Source organism: Toxorhynchites rutilus, chromosome 1, assembly GCF_029784135.1.
Source record: "Toxorhynchites rutilus septentrionalis strain SRP chromosome 1, ASM2978413v1, whole genome shotgun sequence".
Lineage (NCBI taxonomy): Eukaryota > Metazoa > Arthropoda > Insecta > Diptera > Culicidae > Toxorhynchites > Toxorhynchites rutilus.
Window position 1 is genome coordinate 145766953 of NC_073744.1, and position 25772 is coordinate 145792724.

Genomic DNA, 25772 nt, shown 5'->3' on the forward strand with positions numbered 1-25772 from the left:
GCGTAATGTTTGGTACAGGAATCTAAATGTACTAGTTATAACATTACGACAGTAATACTCCATTGAGACAGTTTAGACCATCGACGTTGGTGCAATCTAAAAAAGAAGAATAGGAAAAGAATTAATTACGTTGAGAAACCCAGCTCCTCTGGAGCGTTAGTGTCATTGGAGAAGAAACCGAAGTTCGTAAAACCTTTCATAGGAATTTCACCATTACGATTATGTTTGTTTATCCGACCTCGAAATAAACATAGCACGGGGTGGGGGTAAGGACTGTGCTCGCGTGCTCGCGCTGAACCAAGGTCGGGTTAAATAAAGGCTCGGATGGACGCGGCGGAGTCAGCTGCTTGGGATTATTCATTCTGAAAAGAAATAAATTTTCCATGTGCCGGTGATACTGGGCGCAAACTTTGCGCAGCTCTACTCCTCCTAGTGCTCAGGCCGCCCCTGTTCTAGTCCCGAAAATTAGACAGAGCAAAAATATACATGGAAATGTACAAAATTCTTGCTGCCGACAACGGAAGTCATTGGGGTTGAGCGTCGGAAGCTCGAGACGAACACTGTTTGAGCGCGTGGCTGGCGGGTGGACGAGGGGAATGGGGGATCCTGGGCAGAATTCCAAGAAGCGCAATAAATCGTCCGTTTATGTTGTTTGCTTGCGCCACACTCGTAGCTAACGGCGGAACCCGCTTTCCTTCATTTATTATGTATACTTTCTCTCTATACATCTCTGTCTATCTTCTTCCTGTCGCTGCTAACTGGAAGCTCACAAAGAGCTATGTTGGTTTCGGCTCCGTAAAACAGAGAAGAGCCAGCAATCGTTGACGAGACGGAGAAGAACCTGGGCTGGGAACCTTTTCGTTCCGGCGAAGCGGATATATGCTTATGTATGATCTTTTCTTGTTGTTGGTATTTTTTTTTCTTGCTGGTGACTCACATTCCTGGCCCGGGTTTGCCATTCAGCAAATCGGTCTCGCAAATCTGGATGTTATGACTTTGTGACTCTCGTTCCGTTCCGACCGAATGGGGATGGGCGATAACATAAAGATTTTGGGTATTTAGCAGCGAATTTACTGTTGACATTGGGACTTTCACTTTGATGGGTTTTCCCAAATGAGTCTCATTAGTGACCGTGTGGAAACTACGTGGAAATGGGGCATCAGTTGCTGACTAGGTTATGGTAATTTATGCTGACGCAGGCTTTTGAGCTTACAGTCGGCACAATCGGAGTGGAACTAAACCTTACTGAATTCAGTATTAAAGAGTCAGGAATTTAAAAAGGGAACAGATCTTTTTATAGAAAAAAAATCTTACAAGTTTCTCTAAATATTCTGCGAATCGTTGAAGAATGAAAACTGTGTCTCCTTGCTATCTCTATGGCAACGCACAATTTCCCTATCGAACGCGCTATTAGCAATAAGTGATGCAATAGCGAGAAGAAAGTTACGATCGGAATAAAATCGGGAAGTATGCATTTGATACAAACGACGAGGAACACTTCTTCTATCGAGAGGTCGTAACGTGGCTGTTTATGATGATGACATGGGTTGTAAGCAATTGCTGAATGCCTTAAATCGACAGTAAAAATCTCGTATAGTAACGCAAGTGAGCCATTTAGTTGAGACGATCACACATTCATTCCGCTTGGATTAGCTGTATTACCCTTCATAGAAGTTGCTTCAAATGAAAGAAACATGTGTTCAGGTGGGATCTTTTCACAAATGGGTACTCTTCCTCCCGATAGTTTCATGGCAAGAGTGTCAAAATAAAATTAATGGGAGTGTTAATTGAATACCGGTATTTTAGAACCAATATATTATATGCATCATTTTGGTCACTAATTGATAGAACAAGCCATCCAATGAATTGTTGAATTCACTATATTTTCACATTTTTATTTATTAATTTATTTATTGTTTTCGTCTCTCAATAGAAATAAAAATTGTACAGTCTACTGCCATATGTGGCCTCTAACTTATGCTTTGGAAGAACTTTGGCTCATAACGTAGAGAGGGAGCATTAGAGATAGCATTTAAAAAGTACACCCAGGTTTTATTACGCGGGGGATACGTAAAAACGCGAAAAACGCGTTAATTGGAAAATTCGCGTAGAACAACTTCGTAAAAACCACGGTAAAAACAGCGTAAAAAACCTGGGTGCACACATCAGTCGAAAAGTGTGCCGTATAGATATGCGAATTTTACACGATTTTGAATAACACGTTCAATATTTTCGAAACCTGGCATATGATTTATTCACAATTCTTTTTTTGCAGAATTCCAAAGTGATAGATTTATTGTTCAATTTTCGGGGATAATCAGAGCGAAACTTAATGGTTAGTTTATTTTGCTTTGCTTTGTATTGAGTGTTTAAAGGGGTATTCTAGTGTAGGAACACGAAATTCTGATGTTTTTTCGAGCTTCGTAAACATAAAACAAAGAATATTTTTACTATCCATTACACCATTATTTGTTCATCTATCTCAGTGATTTTCATCCGGTGGGGAATTCCCCCCTAGTGGGGAATTTTATCATTAAAAAGGGGGAATTGTGCAAGGAAATATTGCACACTTACTTCGGTTTGATGGTGGCAATGATTAGCAGAAATTGCCACAGTTACTTTATTGAATACGCTAAAATTTGCGATCCTCGGCAAACTTTTCCAAATCTGAAATGTTATGTTTAATTGAACAACTTCGCAATGTTCAAAAGATTTTCGTCAGTGAATGATGATGGAACAGACGACGAAACAGTATAGAGGACCATAGAAAAGGAAATTGTACAGCATTTGTCAAGACTTTTTAGAACATGTTAAACTTGAAACATATTTTCCTTATATCTAAGAACAAGATCTGGACATGGTTTGAAAACCCTTCCGACTGGCAGAGACGAAAGTTTCGGATCGATTTCAGAACAACCTCATCCATTTTCAAATGATCGATTCTTATCCTGATATACGGAATAAGCGTTACAAGTGTTGTTGTCTTTTACGTAGTATTTATGTGAATATGGATTTCCTACACTGCTGCTGATGGGAACAACGCCGTAACAGAGTGGATATCGAAGATGACATAAGGTGTGCTCTTTTACGACGTTCTCTAGAGCAGCAGTAGGTGCCATACTGACTTGACAGATTTCATATATCTTTTTTGTAATCAGATACAAATATAAAATCAAATTTGTTGCTTGAAAACCGTTTGTATTCTTTTATTATTTTGCTAACATGCTACAGACATTCTTCCGAAATACTGATATGGGGGAAAGCACTGGGATTAATTTTCGTAAAGGGGGAATGGCGCAAAAAAGGTTCAAAACCACTGATCTATCTTTTTTTAATAATGAAACAAGAACTGAAAGGAGAAAAGATATTCATAACTAAAATAGTTAAGAGCTGATGAAGTGAGAGGTTTAGAAAAAAAGTTGTGCCATGGCGTACACGATTTCAGCCCTTCTGGTTATCTGAAATAAAAAAAAATCGAACAGATTCTGAATCAGTAAAGATGCCGCTATCGCATGAATCTCGAACAAGTCAAAAACATCTTTTTTTTTGAAAAACTAAATGCAGTTTAAAGCGTTTTTTTCTTACGTTTCCCGATTTTTTTAAAATAGTGAAATTTAAAAATATTATTTTTTAGAGGTTCATGCGATAGAGAGATGCCTGTAGATTGTATCCATATAAATTTGACATGAATCGGTTCAGTAGAACTTGAGATATCGTGTACGCCAGTTTGAAAAAAATAGGTTCGAGAAAAACGCACTTGAAGTTCATTGTTATGGCCGTACCAGGTTAGATACATCACTAAAATGACTCCAACTCGGTAAATAATAGGATTTTCGATAAATCCTTGCTAGGGTATATCGTTGAATGCCTAAACTACAGAAATATGAAGGAAAAAAATGATTTTTTTTTTCAAAAATTTCCTTCGACTTGCACTGTGGTCACGCGTATTCTAGAGCTTGCCCCTCGGAATACATTCAAGGCGTGTTATTTGGCTTAAGAAATCTCAACTAAGTATTAATAAATGGCGCTAGTTAATGCATGCGTTGAGACGGCAAAAGTTCCACAGGGAACGTTAACGCCATTCAAGAAGAAGGTTTATATATTGGGTGTGCAAGATAAATAATTCAGTTTTTGCATGAAAAAAAATGAATCCAGCCAATTTTTGATACCCGTATTCCACTCAAAGCGCTCTTCATCGATCGAAACGGTAGTGACAATGTCTGGGAGATTCTGGTTCTCCCGCCTTATGGTGAACCAGAATCTCCCATCCGCTATTTTTCATATAGTTTAACCGTTTGAGTACGGGGCAAATTTTGTGAGCATATGCCAAAAATCCGGTTGAGTTTGGGTATATTTAAAAAAATACTAATAAACGTAGATAACGTCACAAAAGTTGTGTTAAAGTAAAAAAAGACGCATAAAAAGTGGTGTTTATAATTTTTGAAAACATTGACTTATTTATTTAAATATATATATTTTTTCAATGATGAAATAATTATAATTAAACAATTTTATTTACAATTTTGGTTTGCTGGACATAGTGCGTGAAGTGAACGATTTGTCTTGAAATCTTCGATTTTTTTCAACATTGTCGGGGAGCTCATTATTTTCTTCCGAATTCGATTGACGTTATCGCCATATCCATATCCAAGACAAAAATTGTCATAATATTGAACTACCGGCCCCGTCAGGCTAACGCCATATGTGCCTTAATAAAATATATATTTTGGAAAAAAAATCTCCATATCCATTTTAAAATATCGATTGTGAGCTTATTCTTGCGTATTTTTATTAAAACTGGCCCCGTCCATAAGGTTCTGTACAACGTCAGGTTGTAGTTTTTTTTAACAGAAACCCATTTTCTCTTGAAGTCCGCCTCCGATTTGACAACTTTTGGGTTCTTCCTGAGGGCCTGCTTCATAATCGCCCAATATTTCTCTATTGGGTGAAGCTCCGGCGCGTTGGGCGGGTTCATTTCCTTTGGCACGAAGGTGACCCCGTTGGCTTCGTACCACTCCAACACGTCCTTTGAATAATGGCACGAAGCGAGATCCGGCCAGAAGATGGTCGGGCCCTCGTGCTGCTTCAATAGTGGTAGTAAGCGCTTCTGTAGGCACTCCTTAAGGTAAACCTGCCCGTTTACCGTGTCGGTCATCACGAAGGGGGCGCTCCGCTTTCCGCAAGAGCAGATCGCTTGCCACACCATGTACTTTTTGGCAAACTTGGATAGTTTCTGCTTGCGAATCTCTTCCGGAACGCTGAATTTGTCCTCTGCGGAGAAGAACAACAGGCCCGGCAGCTGACGAAAGTCCGCTTTGACGTAGGTTTCGTCGTCCATTACCAGGCAATGCGTCTTCGTCAGCATTTCGGTGTACAGCTTCCGGGCTCGCGTCTTCCCCACCATGGTTTGCCTTTTGTCGCGGTTAGGAGCCTTCTGAACCTTGTAGGTACGCAGGCCCTCCCGCTGCTTGGTCCGCTGGACGAATGAACTTGACAAATTCAGCTTATTGGCGACATCTCGGACCGAACTTCTCGGATCACGTCTAAACTGCTTAAGTACGCGCTTGTGATCTTTTTCACTGACGGAGCATCCATTTTTGCCGTTCTTCACCTTCCGGTCGATGGTTAGGTTCTCGAAGTATCGTTTTAGTACTCTGCTGACCGTGGATTAGACGATTCCCAGCATCTTACCGATGTCCCAATGTGACAACTCCGGATTCTCGAAATGAGTGCACAGGATTAATTCACGACGCTCTTTTTCGTTCGACGACATTTTTCCAAATTTACGAAAAATTTACAGTGAAGCATGGCCAACGTGATCTATACACTCTTATCTGATTATAAGCGAAAGCTGAAGATATAATTCCTAAAAATTAAATTTCTACAGCGATTTTTCCGTGATGCAATTTGATGTGACACACCCTTTAGAAGCGTTCTGGATCGTTGATTTTCATACGTTCAGCTGCTAGCAGTACTTGTTGGCATTCATCGAAACTAATTGCTTGGTAGAAGATCATGATACAGATTTTCTTCCAATCCTACCAGATAACTTTCTTCAAGCGAAAACCTGCCTCGGGGTTCCATTCACTTGCTAAGATTTTGACGTAGAACTACGTCTTTCATTAAGGGTGCCAAATCAGAAAACAGGTCACGTTTTTATGAAATAAAGTTAACGTTAATAACTATTTTTGCCGCGAACGGATTTTGGCGATTTACATTTTAAATGCAATAATTGCATCAAACTGACGCCATTGCATTAAGGTTCTGAGCTACACAATTGTGTGGGGAATCATCGAGCTAGGCTATCGTCAGCTCACCAAGAAAATAAATGTTCTGGAATTTTGTCTGTGATTTGGTTTCGCATGACGGTAGCAAAACTCACTCCACAAAGGATGACAGCTAAGCTGATCTAGACCGGCAATATTAAAAAAAGGGCTTCTGTTGAAAAGTGTGCAAAACAGAGATAAGTGTGTGCATATTTAATTGCTTCAAATCATCGATATATGGGTATTTTTGTGTTTGTACGTGCGTGCGTGCGTATTAATGTATTGCACTGTTGCGGGTGAACATGTCGATCCGAACGTGGTGACAAGGAGGGGAGATAGCGGGAGGGAAATATTTGCACTAGGGTATTTGTAATGAATCTCTGTTGAGGCAAATATTCAGCCTTTTTCCATGCAGTTAACATTGTTTGTTTTCCGTCATCATAAAAACTTCGTTGATGCCTTTGACATTGAATCAATGCATTGAACTGACGCTATGGTAAAGCAGGTTTTAAGGTTGTGCACCAAAAAATTATTTGGGAAAACCATGTTATTCAATAAGTTATAATAAGTTATAAATTTATTTGGGTTCGCTTGCCAGTAGCAAAACTTCCTCCATTAAGGGTGATAGCTGCGCTTCTCTCGAGCATGAGAAAGAAATACAACTTTTTTTCGAGGCCAGTAATATTAACTTCCAAAACTTCCTCCACTAAGGGTGATAGCTGCGCTTCTCTCGAGCATGAGAAAGAAATACAACTTTTTTTCGAGGCCAGTAATATTAACAGAAGCGTTTCTTTTGAGAATAGCGCAAAATGATGAGAAGTGTTTTATATTCCTAGTAGTTTCGAGCCACCAATGTATGGCTCTGTATGCATGCTATGGCGAACGCTTGTTTGGCGCTTGGTTTACGTTGTACGAATGAGTCCTAGAGGTGCGATTCCTTAAGGCAATACTAAATAACATGTAGCATGATATTTGATACTTGCAAGTGTTGTCATTGTTGTTGTTTCCATGCGGTGCCAAAGATATATTGATGTAGTTATGAGATGTGGAATAATGGTGCTGGTGCAACATGTATATAATCGAGTCTAGCCGAGTCTATGTCAATTGCGGAAAAGGCCAAAAAAAAGAAAATCGTTCGAGGTAAACTTTCATTGCATTGACATGAAATAAATTGCGACTTACGATCAGCTAGTGTATTGTTTTGCGAGGGCAAGAATGAATCATCAATCAATTATCGTCAACAAATTCTACAATGAAAAAACCAATTCAGAGATTATTCTACTAAGCAGTTGTTTCTAAAATTTCACAGCATTATAGAATAATATCCGAAGGTATGAATAAGCGACTTATATAGAATAACAGCGTAGTTCCACGTCAACAATTCGGTCGTATCTTGGACACAACCTCCTATAATTTTTTTTTAACTCAACATTCTTGTGAATGATTTGCCCTGTACAATTCGCTACAAATATGTATTTTCGTCGCGTTTATGAAACGAATCGCAGATTGAGATAAGTCCCTTCAAGTGTTTTTCGGTAAAATAAACCTTTATTCCGGAATCCGATCGGATTTGAAATTAGCGCAATGTTCCGTTCTTTAAGAGGGTATTTAAAATACCCTCTTAAAGAAAGCAAAAAAAAATTTTTTCTTCATATTTCTCTAATTCAGACATTTAAGAATATACCATAGAAGAGACTTTTCGAAAATCTTATTATTTACCAAGTTATAGCCATTTTAGTGATGCGATATCTTATCTAGAACGGCCATAACAATTAACTTAAACGCGTTTTTCTCGAAACATGTTTTTCCAAACTGGCTTACACGATATCTCAAGTTCTACTTATCCGATATATGTTTATATGAATACAATCTGTATGCATCTCTCTATCGCATGAACCTTTAAAAATCATAATTTTGTAACTTTACTATTTTAAAAAAATTAAGAAACTTAAAAAAAATGTTTTAAACAGCATTTTTTTCTTCAAATTTCCGCCATTTTGTCAAAAACACGTTTTTGACTTGCCCGAGGTTCATGCGATAGTGGCATTTTTACTGATTCAGTGAAGTTGGTTTGTTTGTTTCAAATAGCCAGAAGGGCTGGAATCGTGTACGTCATGGCACAATTTTATATAGATAAACAAATAGTGATATAATGGATGGTCAAAATATTCTTTGTTTTACTTTTTCGGAGCTCGAAGAAACTTCCAAAATTTGTGTCTCTATCCCCCTTAATCTGATCGAGTCAATCCTATCGGATTGTGCAAATGTTGCAACCTTGAAATGCAGAATGCAAAAGTTTATTTCGTTCGGATTGCGATGTCAAATACGATCGGGTTCCGTAATGTGTGTTAATATGGGTTAGTATGTCATGTTGCAAGCATGTTTTTCGTGATGTGTCGTTTCTCATGAATGGTGATTTTCGACATCTATAGCGAATCTACTAATTCATGTGCATCAAGGATTAATCTTTTCTTTTAATTAATCAGCATTAGCAGCATGAACTTTCTAAACAACTCAAAAGAAGCGTATTACAAAAATTACCAGACATCAATGAAGAACAACATCATTGCAAGAAATAGATCTCCAGAGATACGGCCCGTACACTCATAGAAAAATTTTTTGTTCGTTTCAATGTTCAGAAATCCTTTAGAGTTCTCGAAAAAAAAACAGTTTTGCCATCGAGAGCAAAAGCTGAATTCAGCCCGCACTTAATTTTTAATACTTCAAAAAATCCAACATTCTTTGTGTTATTGGATGTCTTTATCCTGACCGATTTAAAGGCCGATTGGAATAAATTGATGGATCCTAGTTCATGTGCGTTACCTTCAGAATAGACATTTCAGGAAAGAGGTTCAGTCATATGAAAAAATATGAATGTTTGACCGAGCAGCACTCTCACATTTTCATTGATGAATACTGAGTACTCAGGGCGGGCGTGAAGTTCAAAAAATCGTTAAAAAATCTTGTGTCTGGCTGTATGAACTGAACGATTTTCGCTTTAAACGAATCAATTTTTGCTTGTAGCCTGTTGTCTGTTGTCTGTGCAGAGTCACCATAAACTTCCCCAGTCATCCGAAGCGCTTCAGGACACAGAAAATCAAAACATGCCGCAAATTGTGCGTATTTGCAACGGAACTCGGAACTCGATATACGCAGTAAAAATTGAACTTGTTGTACAAAACTCATAGATTTGCAAATAATATTTGGTTGACAGTTGTCGATACTTCACGATTCAGCAGATATAAGCTGTTGCCATCGATTATTTACAGCACCTCGAGCCATCTTGTGGAAACGGAACGAATGAAGTTACGCATCCCTGTAGAAAGGTAGGAAGTGATATCAAGATGTGTGTATAGAAATTTAGTGCAACTGATAAAAAACTATTTGAGCTATCGATCACATCAAAATGAATAATGAAATTTCCCCGATTCCCGTTCTGGTCGGGGTATTTTTCGTCAAAAAAATTTCTTCCGACTTGCACTGTGGTCACGCGTATTCTAGAGCTTGCCCCTCGGAATACATTCAAGGCGTGTTATTTGGCTTAAGAAATCTCAACTATGTGTTAATAAATGACGCTAGTTGATGTATACGTTGAGACGGCAAAAGTTCCACAGGGAACGCCATTCAAGCAGTAATTCAATAATTTCGGTAACTTATCATTCAGTCAGAAATCCAGCGCCTCGTAGAACTTATTTTATTTCAGAAACACTTTTGTACCTGCTTGATATGGCTCGATCTGACTTGACTTATATATATTCCCCCCTTTAAACAATGTTTCGAGTCGATTGTAACTTTTAGGTCTCGAAATATATCGCTCGTTAGGAACGTTTCAGTACGTTTCAAGACGTTAGAACCACTCATTTTTGTACAGTTCGCAGTCTACCCAAGCTCAAGCTCATTGTTTTGGTCAGACACGCAACATTTAAGGAAAATCAATTACCGGCGTTTCATAGCTACAGAACCAGATATCACTCCTCCTTTGAAATTAATACTTCTTTACAAAATGAACGTCAATTCGCATGATTTACAACAAGTTTATAACGTACTCTTTGTTTTCAGTTTACTCATATAATATCTTTGACGTGCTTTCATGCAAGCTGCGGAATGTTGGAATTTGTCCCTCGTTTCTAGCGGTGAAATATTTTTTTGTGTCCCGAATGTTTCGCGCCTGACAAAAACAATTCAGGTTATAAAGTTAGTTTTATAGACGAAGATAGTTTGCCACTCTATATTTAACATTTCAATCGAGGATTCCACAAAATAATAATTTAAACTGGAAAAAATGTCAATCGCACACGAAGATCGATATCTCGGTTATATACGACATCGCTCATTAGGAAATACAGTACGCGATAGACATCAAGCAAAACCATAGAAACATCCTATATCTGTTTTTTTTGTTTCCTATATCTGTTATACCCAACTTACTAACAATAGAATAAGTTTTTTTTTATCCCATTTATTTATTTAAGGCTCACTAGCATTTTTAGCTGTAACAGAGCCGAATTTGAATCGTGTACATGTCACATGGTTATCATATATCTATAATTAGCACATTACACAGTTGCCATTCGCCAGTATTCCTTCTATACCATTACATATGGTACATTCACACAGTAGCCATTTAGGCGTAAACGTATTCTTTCTGTTCTTCCATTATCCAGTTGGACCAACGGACAGCGGAGACAGTTGAATGATCATTGTTGAGTTATTTATAGAACAGCAGTCCGATGTGTCTTGCAGAGCAGAGCAGTTGTATGGATGAATCGATCTTATTTCGACCGTGGATCGATCTCCATCGCTGATGATTGTTGCGTGGGCGTAGTTATTCTGTAACAACACAAAGATGGTCAATGAGGGCCCTGAGTTTCGAACTCACGATCGATCGCTTACTAAGCGAACGCGCAACCAATGTGGCTACGGAGACCCCCAATAGAATAAGTTGAAATGTGTATATATAATAGATATAAAAATAGGTTCAAGAAAGAAGTGTGATCATCAACGTTATTACAATATCCTTATGTCCCATCCCTTTCCTGAAGAAAATATGTCAACTTGAGTCGACCGCGAGTAATCGAGCAATACAGAAGAGCAAAATAAGAGACACTTTGCAAATAAGCACGCATCAAAGGTAAAAAAAAGTTATTTACGTTCTATATTTTATTCTCAATTATTCTCAACAGCTCTCTTCCGTATATAATTATGAAATCCAATTTTATTTCATAATGTGGTATAATATTCTCGTGCATTGGTTTAACAGCACTGGAAACTATTGATGAAACTCTAGTTATCCTTGGTTGTCGTTCTTTTTACCCTCAAGGGTCAGACGAATCACTGGCAACGCCCCCTTTATTGCTGGTCTAGCCATGGCAACCGTCTGGGTCGTTTTCTGTACCGATCACCTGAAAATACTTCTACAAGTCACACTTTTCGTAACACTATGGCTACAAGGTTATGAACTTTTTATTTTTTTTTCACAATCAACAAGAAAGCGGAAAACAAACCAAAGAACATATGAATTTTTTAACAACTAGTAATACAGGCAAACCTGTTTTTGTGCGGGTGCGGATAGGGACCGCACATCGCTTAAAAAAATCGTACCTAACTTTACCAGTAGTTTTAAAAAATAGTGTTCGCTACACAATTTGAAAGAAACTTTCGCCAAGCCCGGATTGACGGCCAGGAAGGTTTTGCTGTGTGTTTGGTGGGATTGGAAGGGAATCACCCACTATGAGCTGCTCAACTATGGCCAGACTCTCAACTCGGTTCTCTACTGTGAGCAGCTTGACCGTTTGAAGCAGGCGATTGACCAGAAGCGGCCAGAAATGATCAATAGGAATAGTGTTGTTTTCCACCAGAACAACGCTCGACCTCACACATCTTTGGTGACCCGCCAGAAGTTACGGGAGCTCGGATGGGATGTCCTATTGCACCCACCGTATAGTCCGGACCTGGCTCCAAGTGATTATTAGCTCTTCCGGTCCATGCAAAACGCTCTTGGTGATACTAAGTTGGCCTCAAAAGAGGCTTGCGAAAACTGGCTGTCTGAGTTTTTTGCAAATAAGGAGGAGGGGTTTTATAAGGGGGGATAATGAAGTTGCCTTCTAAATGACAACAAGTTTGCGAACAAAATGGCGCATATTTGACTTAAATTGGATAATTTTAAGTATGCTAAATAAAGCGTCAAATTTCGATCAGAAATACGGCATTTCTTTTTCTCCAACCATATATATATATCTATATATCTATATATATATATATATATATATATATATATATATATATATATATATATATATATATATATATATATATATATATATATATATATATATATATATATATATATATATATATATATATATATATATATATATATATATATATATATATATATAGCTCAATGCTGTCAACGCGAATCAAACAATTCATTGAAGTTCCTCTCGATTTGATTTGATGTTTTACATACCGGTCCAGTTAGCAAGCGAATGAGGATAACAGGACTTCCATTCTCGCCCAGTTGCCGAACGACTACTGTGTCGTAGTGTCTGTTTGACAGTCGCTTTTCGTATCGGTTTGCTAAAATTGTGCCATATCTGGAAGCGTGGTGCTTTTTTGTGTCGGTCCCTGTACATTTCCGCTTGGAGAGCTCTGAATCATTTCATGCTACCCTCGATGTTGAACCCAATTAGACTCAATTTAGTTCCAAAAAATAAAACACTTATCTCCGACAGAAGATCCAATCAAACTTTAAGTACGAGCGAATATGCTGCGAATCCAAAACAAAATTAGCTGGAGCTGGAATAATAGAATAATTAACGGACCTTGTGACATCGCGAGGGCAGCAGCAACTTTAAACTAAATAATTGATCACGTTACGAGGCAACAGTTTGTACTCGATCTGTGATGTGACGCCCACCAAATCATTCGCACGCGTACTCTCAGTCAGTTAAAGCGCAAAATTCTCGAGCTCCATTTAGCGGTGAATAATTGATGGCAGCGGTTAAATATGACAACATATTAAACATTCTGGCCATCCATCAAGCTGCCACGAGTTTTTAGTGCCGTGTCGAGGTCATGCTCGAAATTAGTTTTACATTTTTTATGTACTTAATATATTCACATGTATGTACGTTATTAAGATACATTGTTTAAAAAGTTCAGTGGCAGCGCCCGTTACCTCGCGGCAAAGATAAATGTGACACGTGCGAATATCGTACGGCCGTAACAGTTGGCTTGTCCGAGGAAAAAAACGCCAAAATGGGACAGCACTGTTTCGGATCACCACCACCGTGGCCACTGCCGTGGGGAGGGGTGATTTGGTGGCCACACGATTGTTCGGCACGTAGGGACTCAATTGACGGAGATATACAATAATTGGCACTCGTAAAGCAGGAGGATTCGCTCGGGTGGGGACCGAAAAAATGGGCCCAAAATGGATGGCGGGAAAAGGGGCCTGCGTTAGGCGTGAATAATACGATGATACGCTCGGTGGTGTTGTTATCGATTAGTTGGTCGGATGGAAACATTTTTTATAACATGGGAATATACTTATTTATATACTATATTTATCACAAATTACGAGTATTTATAAATCTTCTCCATTTTGGTAAAAATTGAACAAACTTTATGTTTGCAAATTAAACCCACCCAGCAATTCACGCAATTCACATTTGCTAAAATATGGTTCCGAATGTGACGTTTCTTCCACTGATCCATTGGCCACATCATCCAGCGGCTATGTTGTGCAGTGCTGATGCAGAAGCTCAGTCCAGCAGGCTACCACTGCCACTGTTGCGCGGTGGCATCGTGACAAATGAATAAACTATGCTCGCCAACGTGTTTAGAGTGAGTGTTTTATTCGCTTGTATCATCGTGTGTCACAGCTCCCAGCAGCATCCTGATGTGTAGAGCTATTTTACGAAAGGTGGTTGCTTCCACCCATCCAGAGTGTTTAGAGTGTTGCTGTTTCGGCTTTTGTTTGCTACCCTTCCGGATTTATCGCTCGCAACGGAGGAAATGTGATATGGGTCGTACTGTGCCGATTAATTGGACCGTTTCTGAAGGATATTTATAACCGTGTGTGAGCCACCTCGGGTGTAGGTGAATTGTTGCTTCGTAATGGTTGAGCGGAATCGCAATAGGGAAACAATTTATCACGACATATTGGGTGAATTGTTCCTTCCTGCGGTGAATTGTTGGATTGAGCCAGAGAGCTACACTGATGGTAGTTGCAGTTGTTTCGCCGAAAAAAATGTGAAGCTTTTTTCTCTATTGAAAGGTCGTGAACTTAAAAAAAAAATTAGTGGGTTATATCTATGATATAACCGCAAGGTTCACGTGGAACTACCTTAGCTGAGCAATCATTCGTTTGTATTGATTAAATTCTTGATTGAATGAAACAGTTTCCAAATTCAATTGAGTACAATATATTTGCTCTGTGAGTGAAAAAAATGAACAAATGCCGTGTAAAGTCAATTCATTTATTGTGATTGATTGTTCTTCGTTACAAGTAAATTTAATGACGGACCTTTTACGTTTGGTATGATGACTAGAACAAAATATATGTACGGAAGAATTATCAAACGTTTGATGAACCAGCCTAAGGCTGAAAATCTTTCCAATAAAGACAAAAAAAATTATCAAACGATTATTTTATTTTACATTTCCCTCTGAAGTTTATATCCCAAAAGTGTACATACTTCTCGAATCTCGAATTTGCTCGAAACTGGGAAGTTCATTCGCTTCTAGTGGCTGCACGATTTTCCCAGGTTCCTAAGTTTAGAAGATCATGTTAGGACAGACATATTCCACTCTGCACAAAGGCAAGCGAGGACAAAAGTACTCGCAGTTTGCATTTATTTGCAGAGCCGATTTCCCCAGAAACCACGGTTTTGAAGTCTGTGTTAGGGAAACACATTTCAATCGGAACAAAAATACCCCCGATTTGTATGAATTCGCAATGCCGATTTCCCCACGCTTCATGGATTTGAAGTCTGTGTTAGGGAAACACATTCCAGTCGGAACAAAAATACCCCCGACTTGCATGAATTTGAAATACCGATTTCTCCAGACACCTTGGTTTAGAAATCTCTATTAGGGAACACATTTCGGTGGGAACAAAAGCTCCCCCTACTTTCGTGTGTTCTTTTTCTTCTTTTTGGCTTTAAGAGGGTTTAAACTTTTCAGTTCACTCGCCTCTAGGCTATTTCGTGTGCTTGCAATGCCGATTTCGCTGCTTTAAAGTCTGTGTTAGGGAACATTTTTCGATGAGAACAAAAGTCCCCCTACTTTCATGTATTTGCAATGCCGATTTCCCCAAGGCTGCTTGGTTTTGATGGCTGTGTTAGGGAAACCGTAGATCGGTCCAATCAAAATGAGGCAGTCAGGGCGTTTAGATAACGCTTAACATTTTACAATTATTCATTGGTTTAGCTAATAAAAAATAACATTTTATCAATAGCGATAGAAGCCTAGAAATATTCCCTATCAATTGATGCAAACATCTTTCCGAACCAGTAAGAAATGTTCGAGTTATAAGCATTCGGAATCTTTCATTTTTTCCTGCATGTTCTGTGTTTAGGTTTTCATTTTACCCCCATATACTCCGGTTAGACGTAGTCCCACGTCAAAAATCACGACTTGTAAAACTGTTTTTTGGACTGTTTTCAATGGTCCACGTTTTCTAAGCGAATTTTAGGCTTCATTTCCGCACAAACTTTTGTGTGTTTAAATTACTAGATTTAAAATTGTTAGATTTATCATACGTAGTAGCTGACCCGGAAACGTTGTTCTGCCATATAAATTATTTGTAGTGAATATTTTGGCTGTTCAATAAAAAAAAAATGGGTAGGTTATATCTTTGATATAAGGCAAGGTTGACGTGGGACTACCTTATCGTTTGTTTGTATTGATTGAAATTTTGATTGAATGAAACAATTTCCGAATTCCATTGAATTCAATATATTTGCTTTGTGAGTAAAAAGATTGTATAATACCATGTAAGGTCAATTCATGCAATAGATTATGTTCTTCGTTACAAGTAAATTTAATGACGGTCCTTTTACGTTTGGTATGATGATCTTGGTTTTGATGTCTATGTTTGGCAAACACATTTCAGTCATAACAAAAATGACCCCGATTTGCATGTATTTGCAACGCCGATTTCCCCAGACACCTTGGTGCAGAAGTCTTTATTAGGTAAACACATTTCAGTTGGAACAAAAATACTCCCGACTTTCATGTATTTGCAATGCTGATTTCTCTAACGCTTTTTTTGTTTTGAAGTCTGTGTTAGGGAACACATTTCGGTGCGAACAAAAGTCCCCATACTTTCATGTGTTTGCAATGTCGATTTCCCTTAGGCTGCTGGGTTATGATGGCTGTGTTGGGGAAACCGCAAATCGGACCAATCAAAACGAGGTAGTTAGGGCGTTTAGATAACGCTTAACATTTTACAGTTATTGAATTGTTTATCTAATGAGAAATAACATTTTATTAATTGCGATAGAAGCGTAGAAATATTCCGTATCAATTGATGCAAACATCTTTCCGATCCAGTAAGAAATGTTCGAGTTATAAGCATTCGGAATCTTTCATTTTTTCCTGCATGTTCTATGTTTAGGTTTTCATTTTACCCCCCATATACTCCGGTTAGACGTAGTCCCACGTCAATAAATAATGTATTGTAAGTATGTTTTAACGATCTATAACAATTATGAGGTGATTAACCATGTTTGTGGTAACAATATCGAACAGTCTCCCATATTCCGGAATCCGATTGTTTTGAATCTCGATCGGATCTCAAGATTCGTTTTTTGCAGTCTGAAATCCGATCGATCTCAATTCATTCTTGCTATAAAATGTGGCAATCTTGCCTTGGCGCAAATTAAACAACAAAATAATTGAACCGTGTTGGTGGAGTAATTTATTCTCTATCAGATTAGCAGACACGAAAGCAATTTAAATTGCTATAATTTGAATGAAAATCATTACTCGATGTTGTTTAAATACTTATAAGATAATCCTTCACGTTTCTTCTATAAATCTCTTTGCATTTCCGCCAATACTTTATACATAAAATAAAAACATTATCAGAGACAATTTCCGTTCAATATTTTTTTATTTTCCTGCAGAGAAAGTGTTATTCTGTTACACAGAACATATATTAGAGAGTATCCTCATTTTTTCCGTAGAGTTCTTTTTTCATTTATAATTTCTGTTCTTAAATCGTGTTCATTTCACCCGAAAATTTATTACCTTTTTCGCATCACAGAAGTAGCTCAATGTCGAATTGCATGGCAAGGCTCCCTATTTGCACAATTCGATGAAACTTGAGTTACGATCCGTTCAGGTAATTCTGATTCGATCGGATTTCAGAATACAGGAGAATAGTCGATCAGTGGATCTGGAATGGAATTTCTGGGATTTCCGAGGAAATTACTCTGTCCTTTTGCCCAGAGCATATTTTGTCGACTAACCAAACTGAACATGTGCGTATAAGGTAATCCACGCTTTTATCGTTCAACCGAATACATCCAGCAACATGTTGAACGGAATACGTGTAATTTTGTAATGGAGCCCAGACTTTCTTTTGTGTTCATTTCGTGTGTTCACGGCTGTCGTTTGCACATAGCTTGTGTCGGTGTTACTCATGATAGCGTATCGCAAGTGTATTTATTCTGTTGATTGTGTCATAGGAATCGCAGTCGTTCGCTCTTCACATTCGAGTATATGTTGGCCATGGATGATTGGCACAGCTCAAGACATCGTTGAATGACGTTGTCCTGACTGCATCGATTCATCAAACGACACACACAAGAATCCATAGAGCGCACTCTCTTGTTTGTTTCGTCTCCTCCAACCACATGTTTCAAAATATTAATTCAAAATAAGTAATGATGTTCTTAATGATTGAAGTAACTGTGGCGCATTGGATCTACACACGTGTTCTCCAGCCGGTTTGACGTAGGATTACGTCTTTCGGGATCATATTGGGGTACAAATTGAAAATCGTTTATTGCCAATATATGGCAACACTTAAACATATCTTGTGTTGTACTTATCGGATCGGGTCATACTATACGGCTATTTAAAGACGATAATCTGTGCTACAAGTGTCGTTTTGACAGTGTTGTGATTGTCCTTTTCAGTCTCAAGTTATAGCGCGTCAAAGATGGAGTCCACCAAGCAAGAAATTCGCCATATTTTACGTTTTTACCGAAAAAAATTGCGTAGTTTAGGGACCCGATACTGTAACGATTCGCACAGCACAGCGTTGGTTTGATCGATTTCGTTCTGGTGTAGTGGCTATCGAAGATACACCCCGTACTGGTAGACCAATCGTCGTGGAAACCGATAAAATCGTTGAAATAATCCAAGTAGACCGGCATGTGAGCACTCGCTCGATTGGCCAGGAACTGGGTATAGACCATAACACCATTTGGAACCGTTTGCAGAAGATTGGATTCCAAAAAAAGCTGGATGTATGGGTGCCACACGAGTTGACGCAAAAAAATCTTTTAGACCGAATCAACGCCTGCGATGCACTGCTGAAACGGAACGAACTCGACCCATTTTTGAAGAATATGGTGACTGGTGATGAAAATTGGATCACGTACGACAACCTAAAGCGAAAAAAGTCGTGGCCCAAACCATCGCCAAGCCCGGATTGACCAGAAGCGGCCAGAAATGATCAATAGGAATTGTGTTGTTTTCCACCAGGACAACGCTCGGCCTCACAAATCTTTGATGACCCGCCAGAAGCTACGGGAGCTCGGATGGGATGTCCTATTACGCCCACCGTATAGTCCGGACCTGGCTCCAAGTGATTATCATCTCTTCCGGTCCATGCAAAACGCTCTTGGTGATACTGAGTTGGCCTCAAAATAGGCTTGCGAAAACTGGCTGTATGAGTTTTTTGCAAATAAGGAGGGGAATAATGAAGTTGCCTTCTAAATGGCAACAAGTTTGCGAACAAAACGGCGTATATTTGACTTAAATTGGATAATTTTAAGTATGTTAAATGAAGCGTCAAATTTCGATCAGAAATACGACATTTATTTTTCCCCAACCCTATATATGTCATGAAACTAAATATCGAATAATCGAAAAATCTCAACCCCTATCTTAACGGAAATACCCAATTATGATTGGTTGATACATGCGGCGGGTCCCTAACAGAGACATCAAATACAAGCTGCCTGGGAGGAATCGGCATTGCAAATACATGAAAGTAGGGGGAGCTTTTGTTCCTACCGAAAATATTCGCTAACAGAGACATCAAAACCAAGGTGCCCGGGGGAAAGGGGGCATTTTCATATTGCAAGTAAGGTGAGTGACACGATTAATTCTAATACCCAATTACCAAACAAAACGGTCATTTTCAGGGCCACAAATCAAAGAGTTTAACGATGTAATTCATAAAACTTATCCAAAATCAACAGATAGCCTAACGGAATCCTACGCCATAAGGATAGAACCTCCCATTTCAGCGTTTCCAAGTAGGTTTTGGCCGGTTTCGCGATATGCGGCCGAGCATTGTCGTGCTGCAAAATAACTATATCGTGTCTTTGCTCGTATTGTGGCCGTTTATCCTTCAGTTCACGACTCAAACGCATCAATTGTCGTCGGTAGAGTCTCCCGTAATGGTTTCATTCGGTTTAAGCAGCTCATAGTACACACAGCCCCAGCTGGTCCCACCAAATAGACAGCATAATTTTCTGGCCGCGAATATTCCGCGCGGCCGTCGATGTTGATGCATGGCCGAGGTATCCATGCGTTGCCCGGTGTTCAGGATTGTCGTAATGGACCCACTATTCATCGCCAGTAACGATTCGATGCAAAAAAACCCTTTCTTTTATGCCGTTGGAGCAGTTGTTCGCACGTGAAAAAACGGCGTTCGATGTCTCGTGGCTTCAATTCATACGGCACCCAATGTCCTATCTTTCGGATCATTCCCATTGCTTTTGAACGATCGGATATGGTTTGCTACTCCAAGTGTATCTGCAAGTTCTTGTTGCGTTTGTGGCGGATCTTGAACGAGTAAAACCTCCAATTCATTATCTTAAAACTTTTTTGGCGGTCCGGAACGTTCTTCGTCTTCCAAGTCAAAATTACCACTTTTAAACCGTGCAAACCACGTCTGACACGTTCGCTCAGTTGGTCACCATAAGCTTCCACCAAAATGCGATGACTTTCCGCAGCTTTTTTCTTCATATTGAAGTAATGAAGTAACTCTCCCCGGAAAAAACACTCTCGTTGGTACGAAATTCGGCATATTCGAAGTGGCAAAAAACTATGTTGTTTACGCTACAACTTTTTGACATATACTGAAAAAGACGCGCAATGACAGTAGCTTTCCAACGAATGTCTGGAAATTTGATTCACTGGAGTAATAATCAAGTTACGCCATCTGTAGTAAAACCGAAGAAACTTACCGGTACACCTAATATTTTTTCCGAGTGCCTGAAAACGCGCTTCAGCGTTTGATTTGCGAGAAACGTGGAGGAATGGCGTATGAATTAGAGTTATTTGTGTGTTTATAGTTTTGCAAGCTATGTTTAGAACCAGTTGTCTCGTTGAGATATGCGGTTTGTGGAGCCATATTTAACGATTTGAATACACGCCATCCTTAATCTGATGTGTATATTACCCGTTGCTCGCAGCCAATGCTAAACAACCGACATTATCTATAAAAATGCTTTTCTACTGTTTGTGGAAAATGCAGATCTGGAACACCGTGGTAAACCACATTCCGCAACCGACGTTGTGTCGACAGGAGAACCAATCGATTTATCGATTATACAGAGAATCCATTCCGGCGAGGAACTCCAAAATTGGGTTACTTTCCATACCATCCCCGTATGCTAGCATAATTTTTTTTTCGGGGGGTTGAAAACAAAAAATAGAAGATGGGTAGAAGCTAACACTCGAGAACCATCGAAAATTGCACATCCACCTAGGTTCCTTGGTGGTTATCCTATGGATGACGGAGGGGGCGAAATGCTGTCGATTAAAAGTTGATGCTGTGTATATGTTGGGCAATGGAAAGTTTTCTACGGGACGTTTGGCGAAGGTAATTGGTTGCCGGGGGGAGGGTCTTTTTTGTCCGCATAACTTGCAATATTATTTTTAGCTACTGCCGTCGGGTCGTTTGACGGAGGTCCTTGTATGTGTGGCTGTGGGATTATGGCAATACGGACCGTTCGTTTTTTTTCCTGGTATGCCCAAGGGCTATTCGAAAATTGGATCGCATTGAACGTGGTGACAATTAATATTTAATTTTTCAATTTTGCGGTACGGAAAATATCGGACAACTGGATAAGCAACAGACTGCGACAGTGGCCCCGAATTCCGCTCCGAACGAGTGGCATTTTGGTTCGCTCAATTCGATGTTTGTGTTGCACGAAACATTATTTTCTGATTGTTGAATAATATATCGCCCGCTGACTGCGCAAAAGTTCGGAATATATGTTATACCATCGAATTTTTTTTCCGAAAGCTATATTGCATAATTCCCAGTGTCACCGATGCCAGAATCGATAATCAACAATTTTCTTTTTTCTCTATTTTTCCAGATGTGAAAACATTTTGTCGAGAATTATCTAAAAACTCAAATGTTGTCACGGAGAGCTGAAGACCGAAACTGATCCGTCAACGACGCATTCGCTCCAATCCACTGAACCGGAAATAGGTGGATATGAAAAGTGAACCAATGGGCGCCATGATTTTGGCGGCTGTGATGCCAGAAGCTTTGCCACATACCCGGTTAGCTGTAGTGCCGATAAGGTCGTGAGTGGTGACTAAAATTGTACAACAACCACCATCCTGAAGGCGGAGGCGCGTTCGCGTGTGCGGCGGAGATTTGGCTGAAAAGGGCTACACCCAAATCTCGGACCTCACCCAGTCATCAAAAGCCCGAAAATGCTAATCAAAGCAAATATTTGGATATACGTGTTTCAGCTTGTAGTTATGAAAGGTAAGCAGAATAGCGGGGGTGGTTGGTACGGAATTATCATAGCTAGCGGCTTACGGTTACTGTTGGCAAAGGGGTTCAGAATGCATAATTTGTTGACAGACCGCAGGTCGTAAACAATCACTGGGTGGATGGCGACGGAGCAAGAGATTGTTCTGCTGTTCTGTTTGGATGTCTTATGAAATTACAGCATCTTAACAAAATTTAAACCACCATAAAGTTTATCGTTAGCGCGAGCTTTCGTCGAGTTGGCAATGTTTATTGTCACGCCCCGCACGTATAACTGAGTTTACAGCTGATCTGTGGCCATAATTCATACTGCACTGTAAAATTATGCCACCGTTGCACGATGAGGTAACGGTTCCACCCGGATTGCGTTTTCATGTTGGATGACAAAAATGGGCGTGGATGGGGAAATTTATCGTTCCGAAAACATGCCGTGCTCAACCGCAACTCGAAAAGCGCCATCTCTTGATGTATGTAAATGTGCTTGTACATAATATACTTTGTTGAAATAGGTATGGATCAATAAGTTATACTGCGTTTGGGATTTAGGAATTTGTTTGAAAGAATCAAATGGAATTTCACATACTAAGAGTTGAAACTGACATAACCCGTACGTGCCCATAATAAAAAAAACATATTGTTAAATTTTGTTGGTTTCTTTCTGTCGAACGAGGACTCATAACCAGGGTTGCCAGCTATTATTTCCAAAAATCAGGAAGATTGAAAATAAAAATCTGGAAGAAATCAGGATTGCTCATATTACGTTGTCGAAAAAGTTCATGTAGATTTTTGTAAAAATCAAAAGCATAATTTTTATAGACAGACATACACTTATTCAATTTTATGTGCACAGTTTTGTTCCACAGTCATTCGCCATCTTTCAAGCAGCTTAAAAAATGATGTCCTCTCAGAAATGGTTTCGTCGAAAACTGTTCAGGGTTTTTTTCTACTGATCATAGAGTCGAAATTCTGATCCTGTAGCGGTCACCAGTTGAAATGTTTTAGGGCAAAACATACTCTATATGTATTTGTCCTAAGGTAGATTATAGATATGGGCTGAGCTGATCTTCAAGCGGCGTAAAGCTTATTCGTTTCCCGCGTGAGAATTCAGATCAGAGAGTCTGGGAGAGATTTCCTTGAGAGCTTTCGAGTATGCTGCTTCTCGATCGCGAATGCTGGAAAGCGGTGTTTCGACACTAGAATGAGACAGCCAGCTTTAGTCTTGGATATCCGAGTGCGGCCGATAAAATTTCGGGAAAAGCAAATTACTTAGCCTGATTCCACTTTCCCTGAGCTGAGGATTTCCAGGCTCGCACATTCTACTGCTGATAGCTGAAAACGGTGGAAGTACGCGGTTTGTTCCTTTTCCGTTCATTGCTGCTAAGTAATAAGTGTACTAGTTATCGTTGTTCCACATATTAAATTTTATAATTTCAGTTAGGCAATCGTTTGTGGTGTTCTTAGAAAGTGTAGTTAGGTTGTGTGTCTGTGCCATCATTTCAAAGGTAATTCATTTTGAATTTAAACCAAGTGCGAACGCAGTGCTTATACCGACGTATTAGCCGAAGGCTACACTATTCCCCACAGGCGGCGCATTCGTCTCATCGCAACGTCTCAACGCAGCGACAAAGCGTTTCCGCCGAATCGAAAACGGAAAGACTGATTCAACGAATAAAGCTCGGTTCGACTTCCGCCACATCGAAGTCAAGCATCATCAGCAACTAACTTAAATCAAATTGGTGAGTCCGTTCCTTTTGTTCTGCTTCTGTGGAGGGTGGCGTCCGGAGAGGACGCCACGGAGATTTTTTTAATCGACCGCATAAAATCGAGTTCGATTGAGCTGTAAGAGGTAAGACAAAGACAAAGGGTAGCCATTGTTCCGGTGTCGTCATTCCCGGACAATGAAGCACCCATAAAAGCTTTTCATAAGTGTACAAAGCACAAAGCCCAGATATCAAGTACGAAGCACAACGCACAAAGCACAACGAAACAGTCATGACTGCGATATACGTATGAAGACACACACACACACACACACACACACACACACAGAAACAATAGAAAGAGAAGACGAGAATGTTAGGCCTAAGAGAACATAGAGGATAATAAATGTCGATTATAATAAGAAATAAATGTTACAAGTTATATAATATGTTCTCGTTGAAATATACAGTTCAAAGTTAGCGTTATGAAATTTGATGTTTGGAATTACGTTGATGTCGCGTGTTTGTAATTCCTTCCGTTGTCCCGACTTACGCGTAGCGAAGTTGAATTGGATGTTGAGTGGTTCCATTGCTTTACGCTCTCTGGCGGTGAATAGCGACCTGGCCTGTGATGAGATTCATACAGGCACAGGTGGAATCTACTGATTTTTGGAGGTCGAATAAAGTTTGATAAGGCTTCAGCTGGTGGTGGAGTTCTAGTTAGGGTATCGTAGCCTGGCTGGAACGATCCGTACTTCCATTACGGAGGTAGCATTACTGGAACTCGCCCTTAAAGGGAGTCTCTACCGGGCAAACGATCTTGGCGGCAGTCTCCTTCGGGAGTGGCGCTTAAACTGCGCGCTTTTAAAGGATCAGCCAGTCCACGGCTACAATCCTTGAGAGATTTTTGCAGGGACATAAACCTATGATAATCTGAAGGAGCAATATCCGGTTAGCTTAGCTGGTGGGATAGCACATCCTAGCCAGACTCCAACATAATTTGTTGGGCTGCCTGGTGAAACACGACGCCTTTCACGTTGACTAATTCTGGAGAATCCTTGGATCACCCCCTTCAATTCGTCCAGTTGCAATACTTGTGGGAATTTATCGGCAGGATGCTTGGTAGAAACTCATAATACAGAATTCATTGGAAATCCTACCAAATCCATTCATTTTCGTTGTGTTGAGTCGCAGATGGAGATGCAATGATTTTTCGGTCAAATTGTTTGGAACCGTCTAATCGTAGCGATTTACTTCACCAAGCTTCACCAGATGCCCATGAGAGGAGAGATTAGATAATGATAGTGAATCTACTCATTCATTTTTATATACAGGTAAACTTCGATATAACGTACATTTCACTTTCAAAATTGTACGTTGTATCGAATTGTACGTTATATCGAAGCATAATAAAGTACTCACAAACGTAGTCTATAATACATTATTGTGTTGCTGTTTTAGTCAAGTTAATGAATAACTTCAATCAGAAGACGAAGCCAGCCTTTCTCATGATGTTTCCCTTCGTACTGTTGATTAGCGCTTGTTTTATTTAGAATCTGGAATCACAAAACCAGCTGTATTTCGGAATTGATTGAACGTACAAAACTTGTTTTAGCATCACAATGCAGATAATTCATTGTTTTATCAGAAAAAAATATTGAAAAAATTTTTCCTTTACACTTTGAAAAGGTGTACGTTATATCGAGGTAAAATGTACGTTATATCGAGTGACGTTATATCGAGGGTACGTTATATCGAAGTTTCCCTGTACCGAGGATTATTCTTGATCAGTATCTCGATTCGGTTATCATCAGTGGTCGT

The 25772-nt window shown here is 39.5% G+C and overlaps 1 protein-coding gene across 1 annotated transcript in view; it reads left to right on the forward strand.

Moving 5' to 3' along the window:
* The window catches only part of LOC129777185 (uncharacterized), a 144894-nt gene that overhangs the window by 15738 nt on the left and 103384 nt on the right, over positions 1 to 25772 (forward strand). The window contains exon 2 of the mRNA XM_055783313.1: positions 21845 to 22245. Coding sequence (XP_055639288.1) covers positions 22191 to 22245 — 55 coding nt within the window. The 5' untranslated portion in view covers positions 21845 to 22190. The remainder of the gene's footprint in view (positions 1 to 21844; positions 22246 to 25772) is intronic.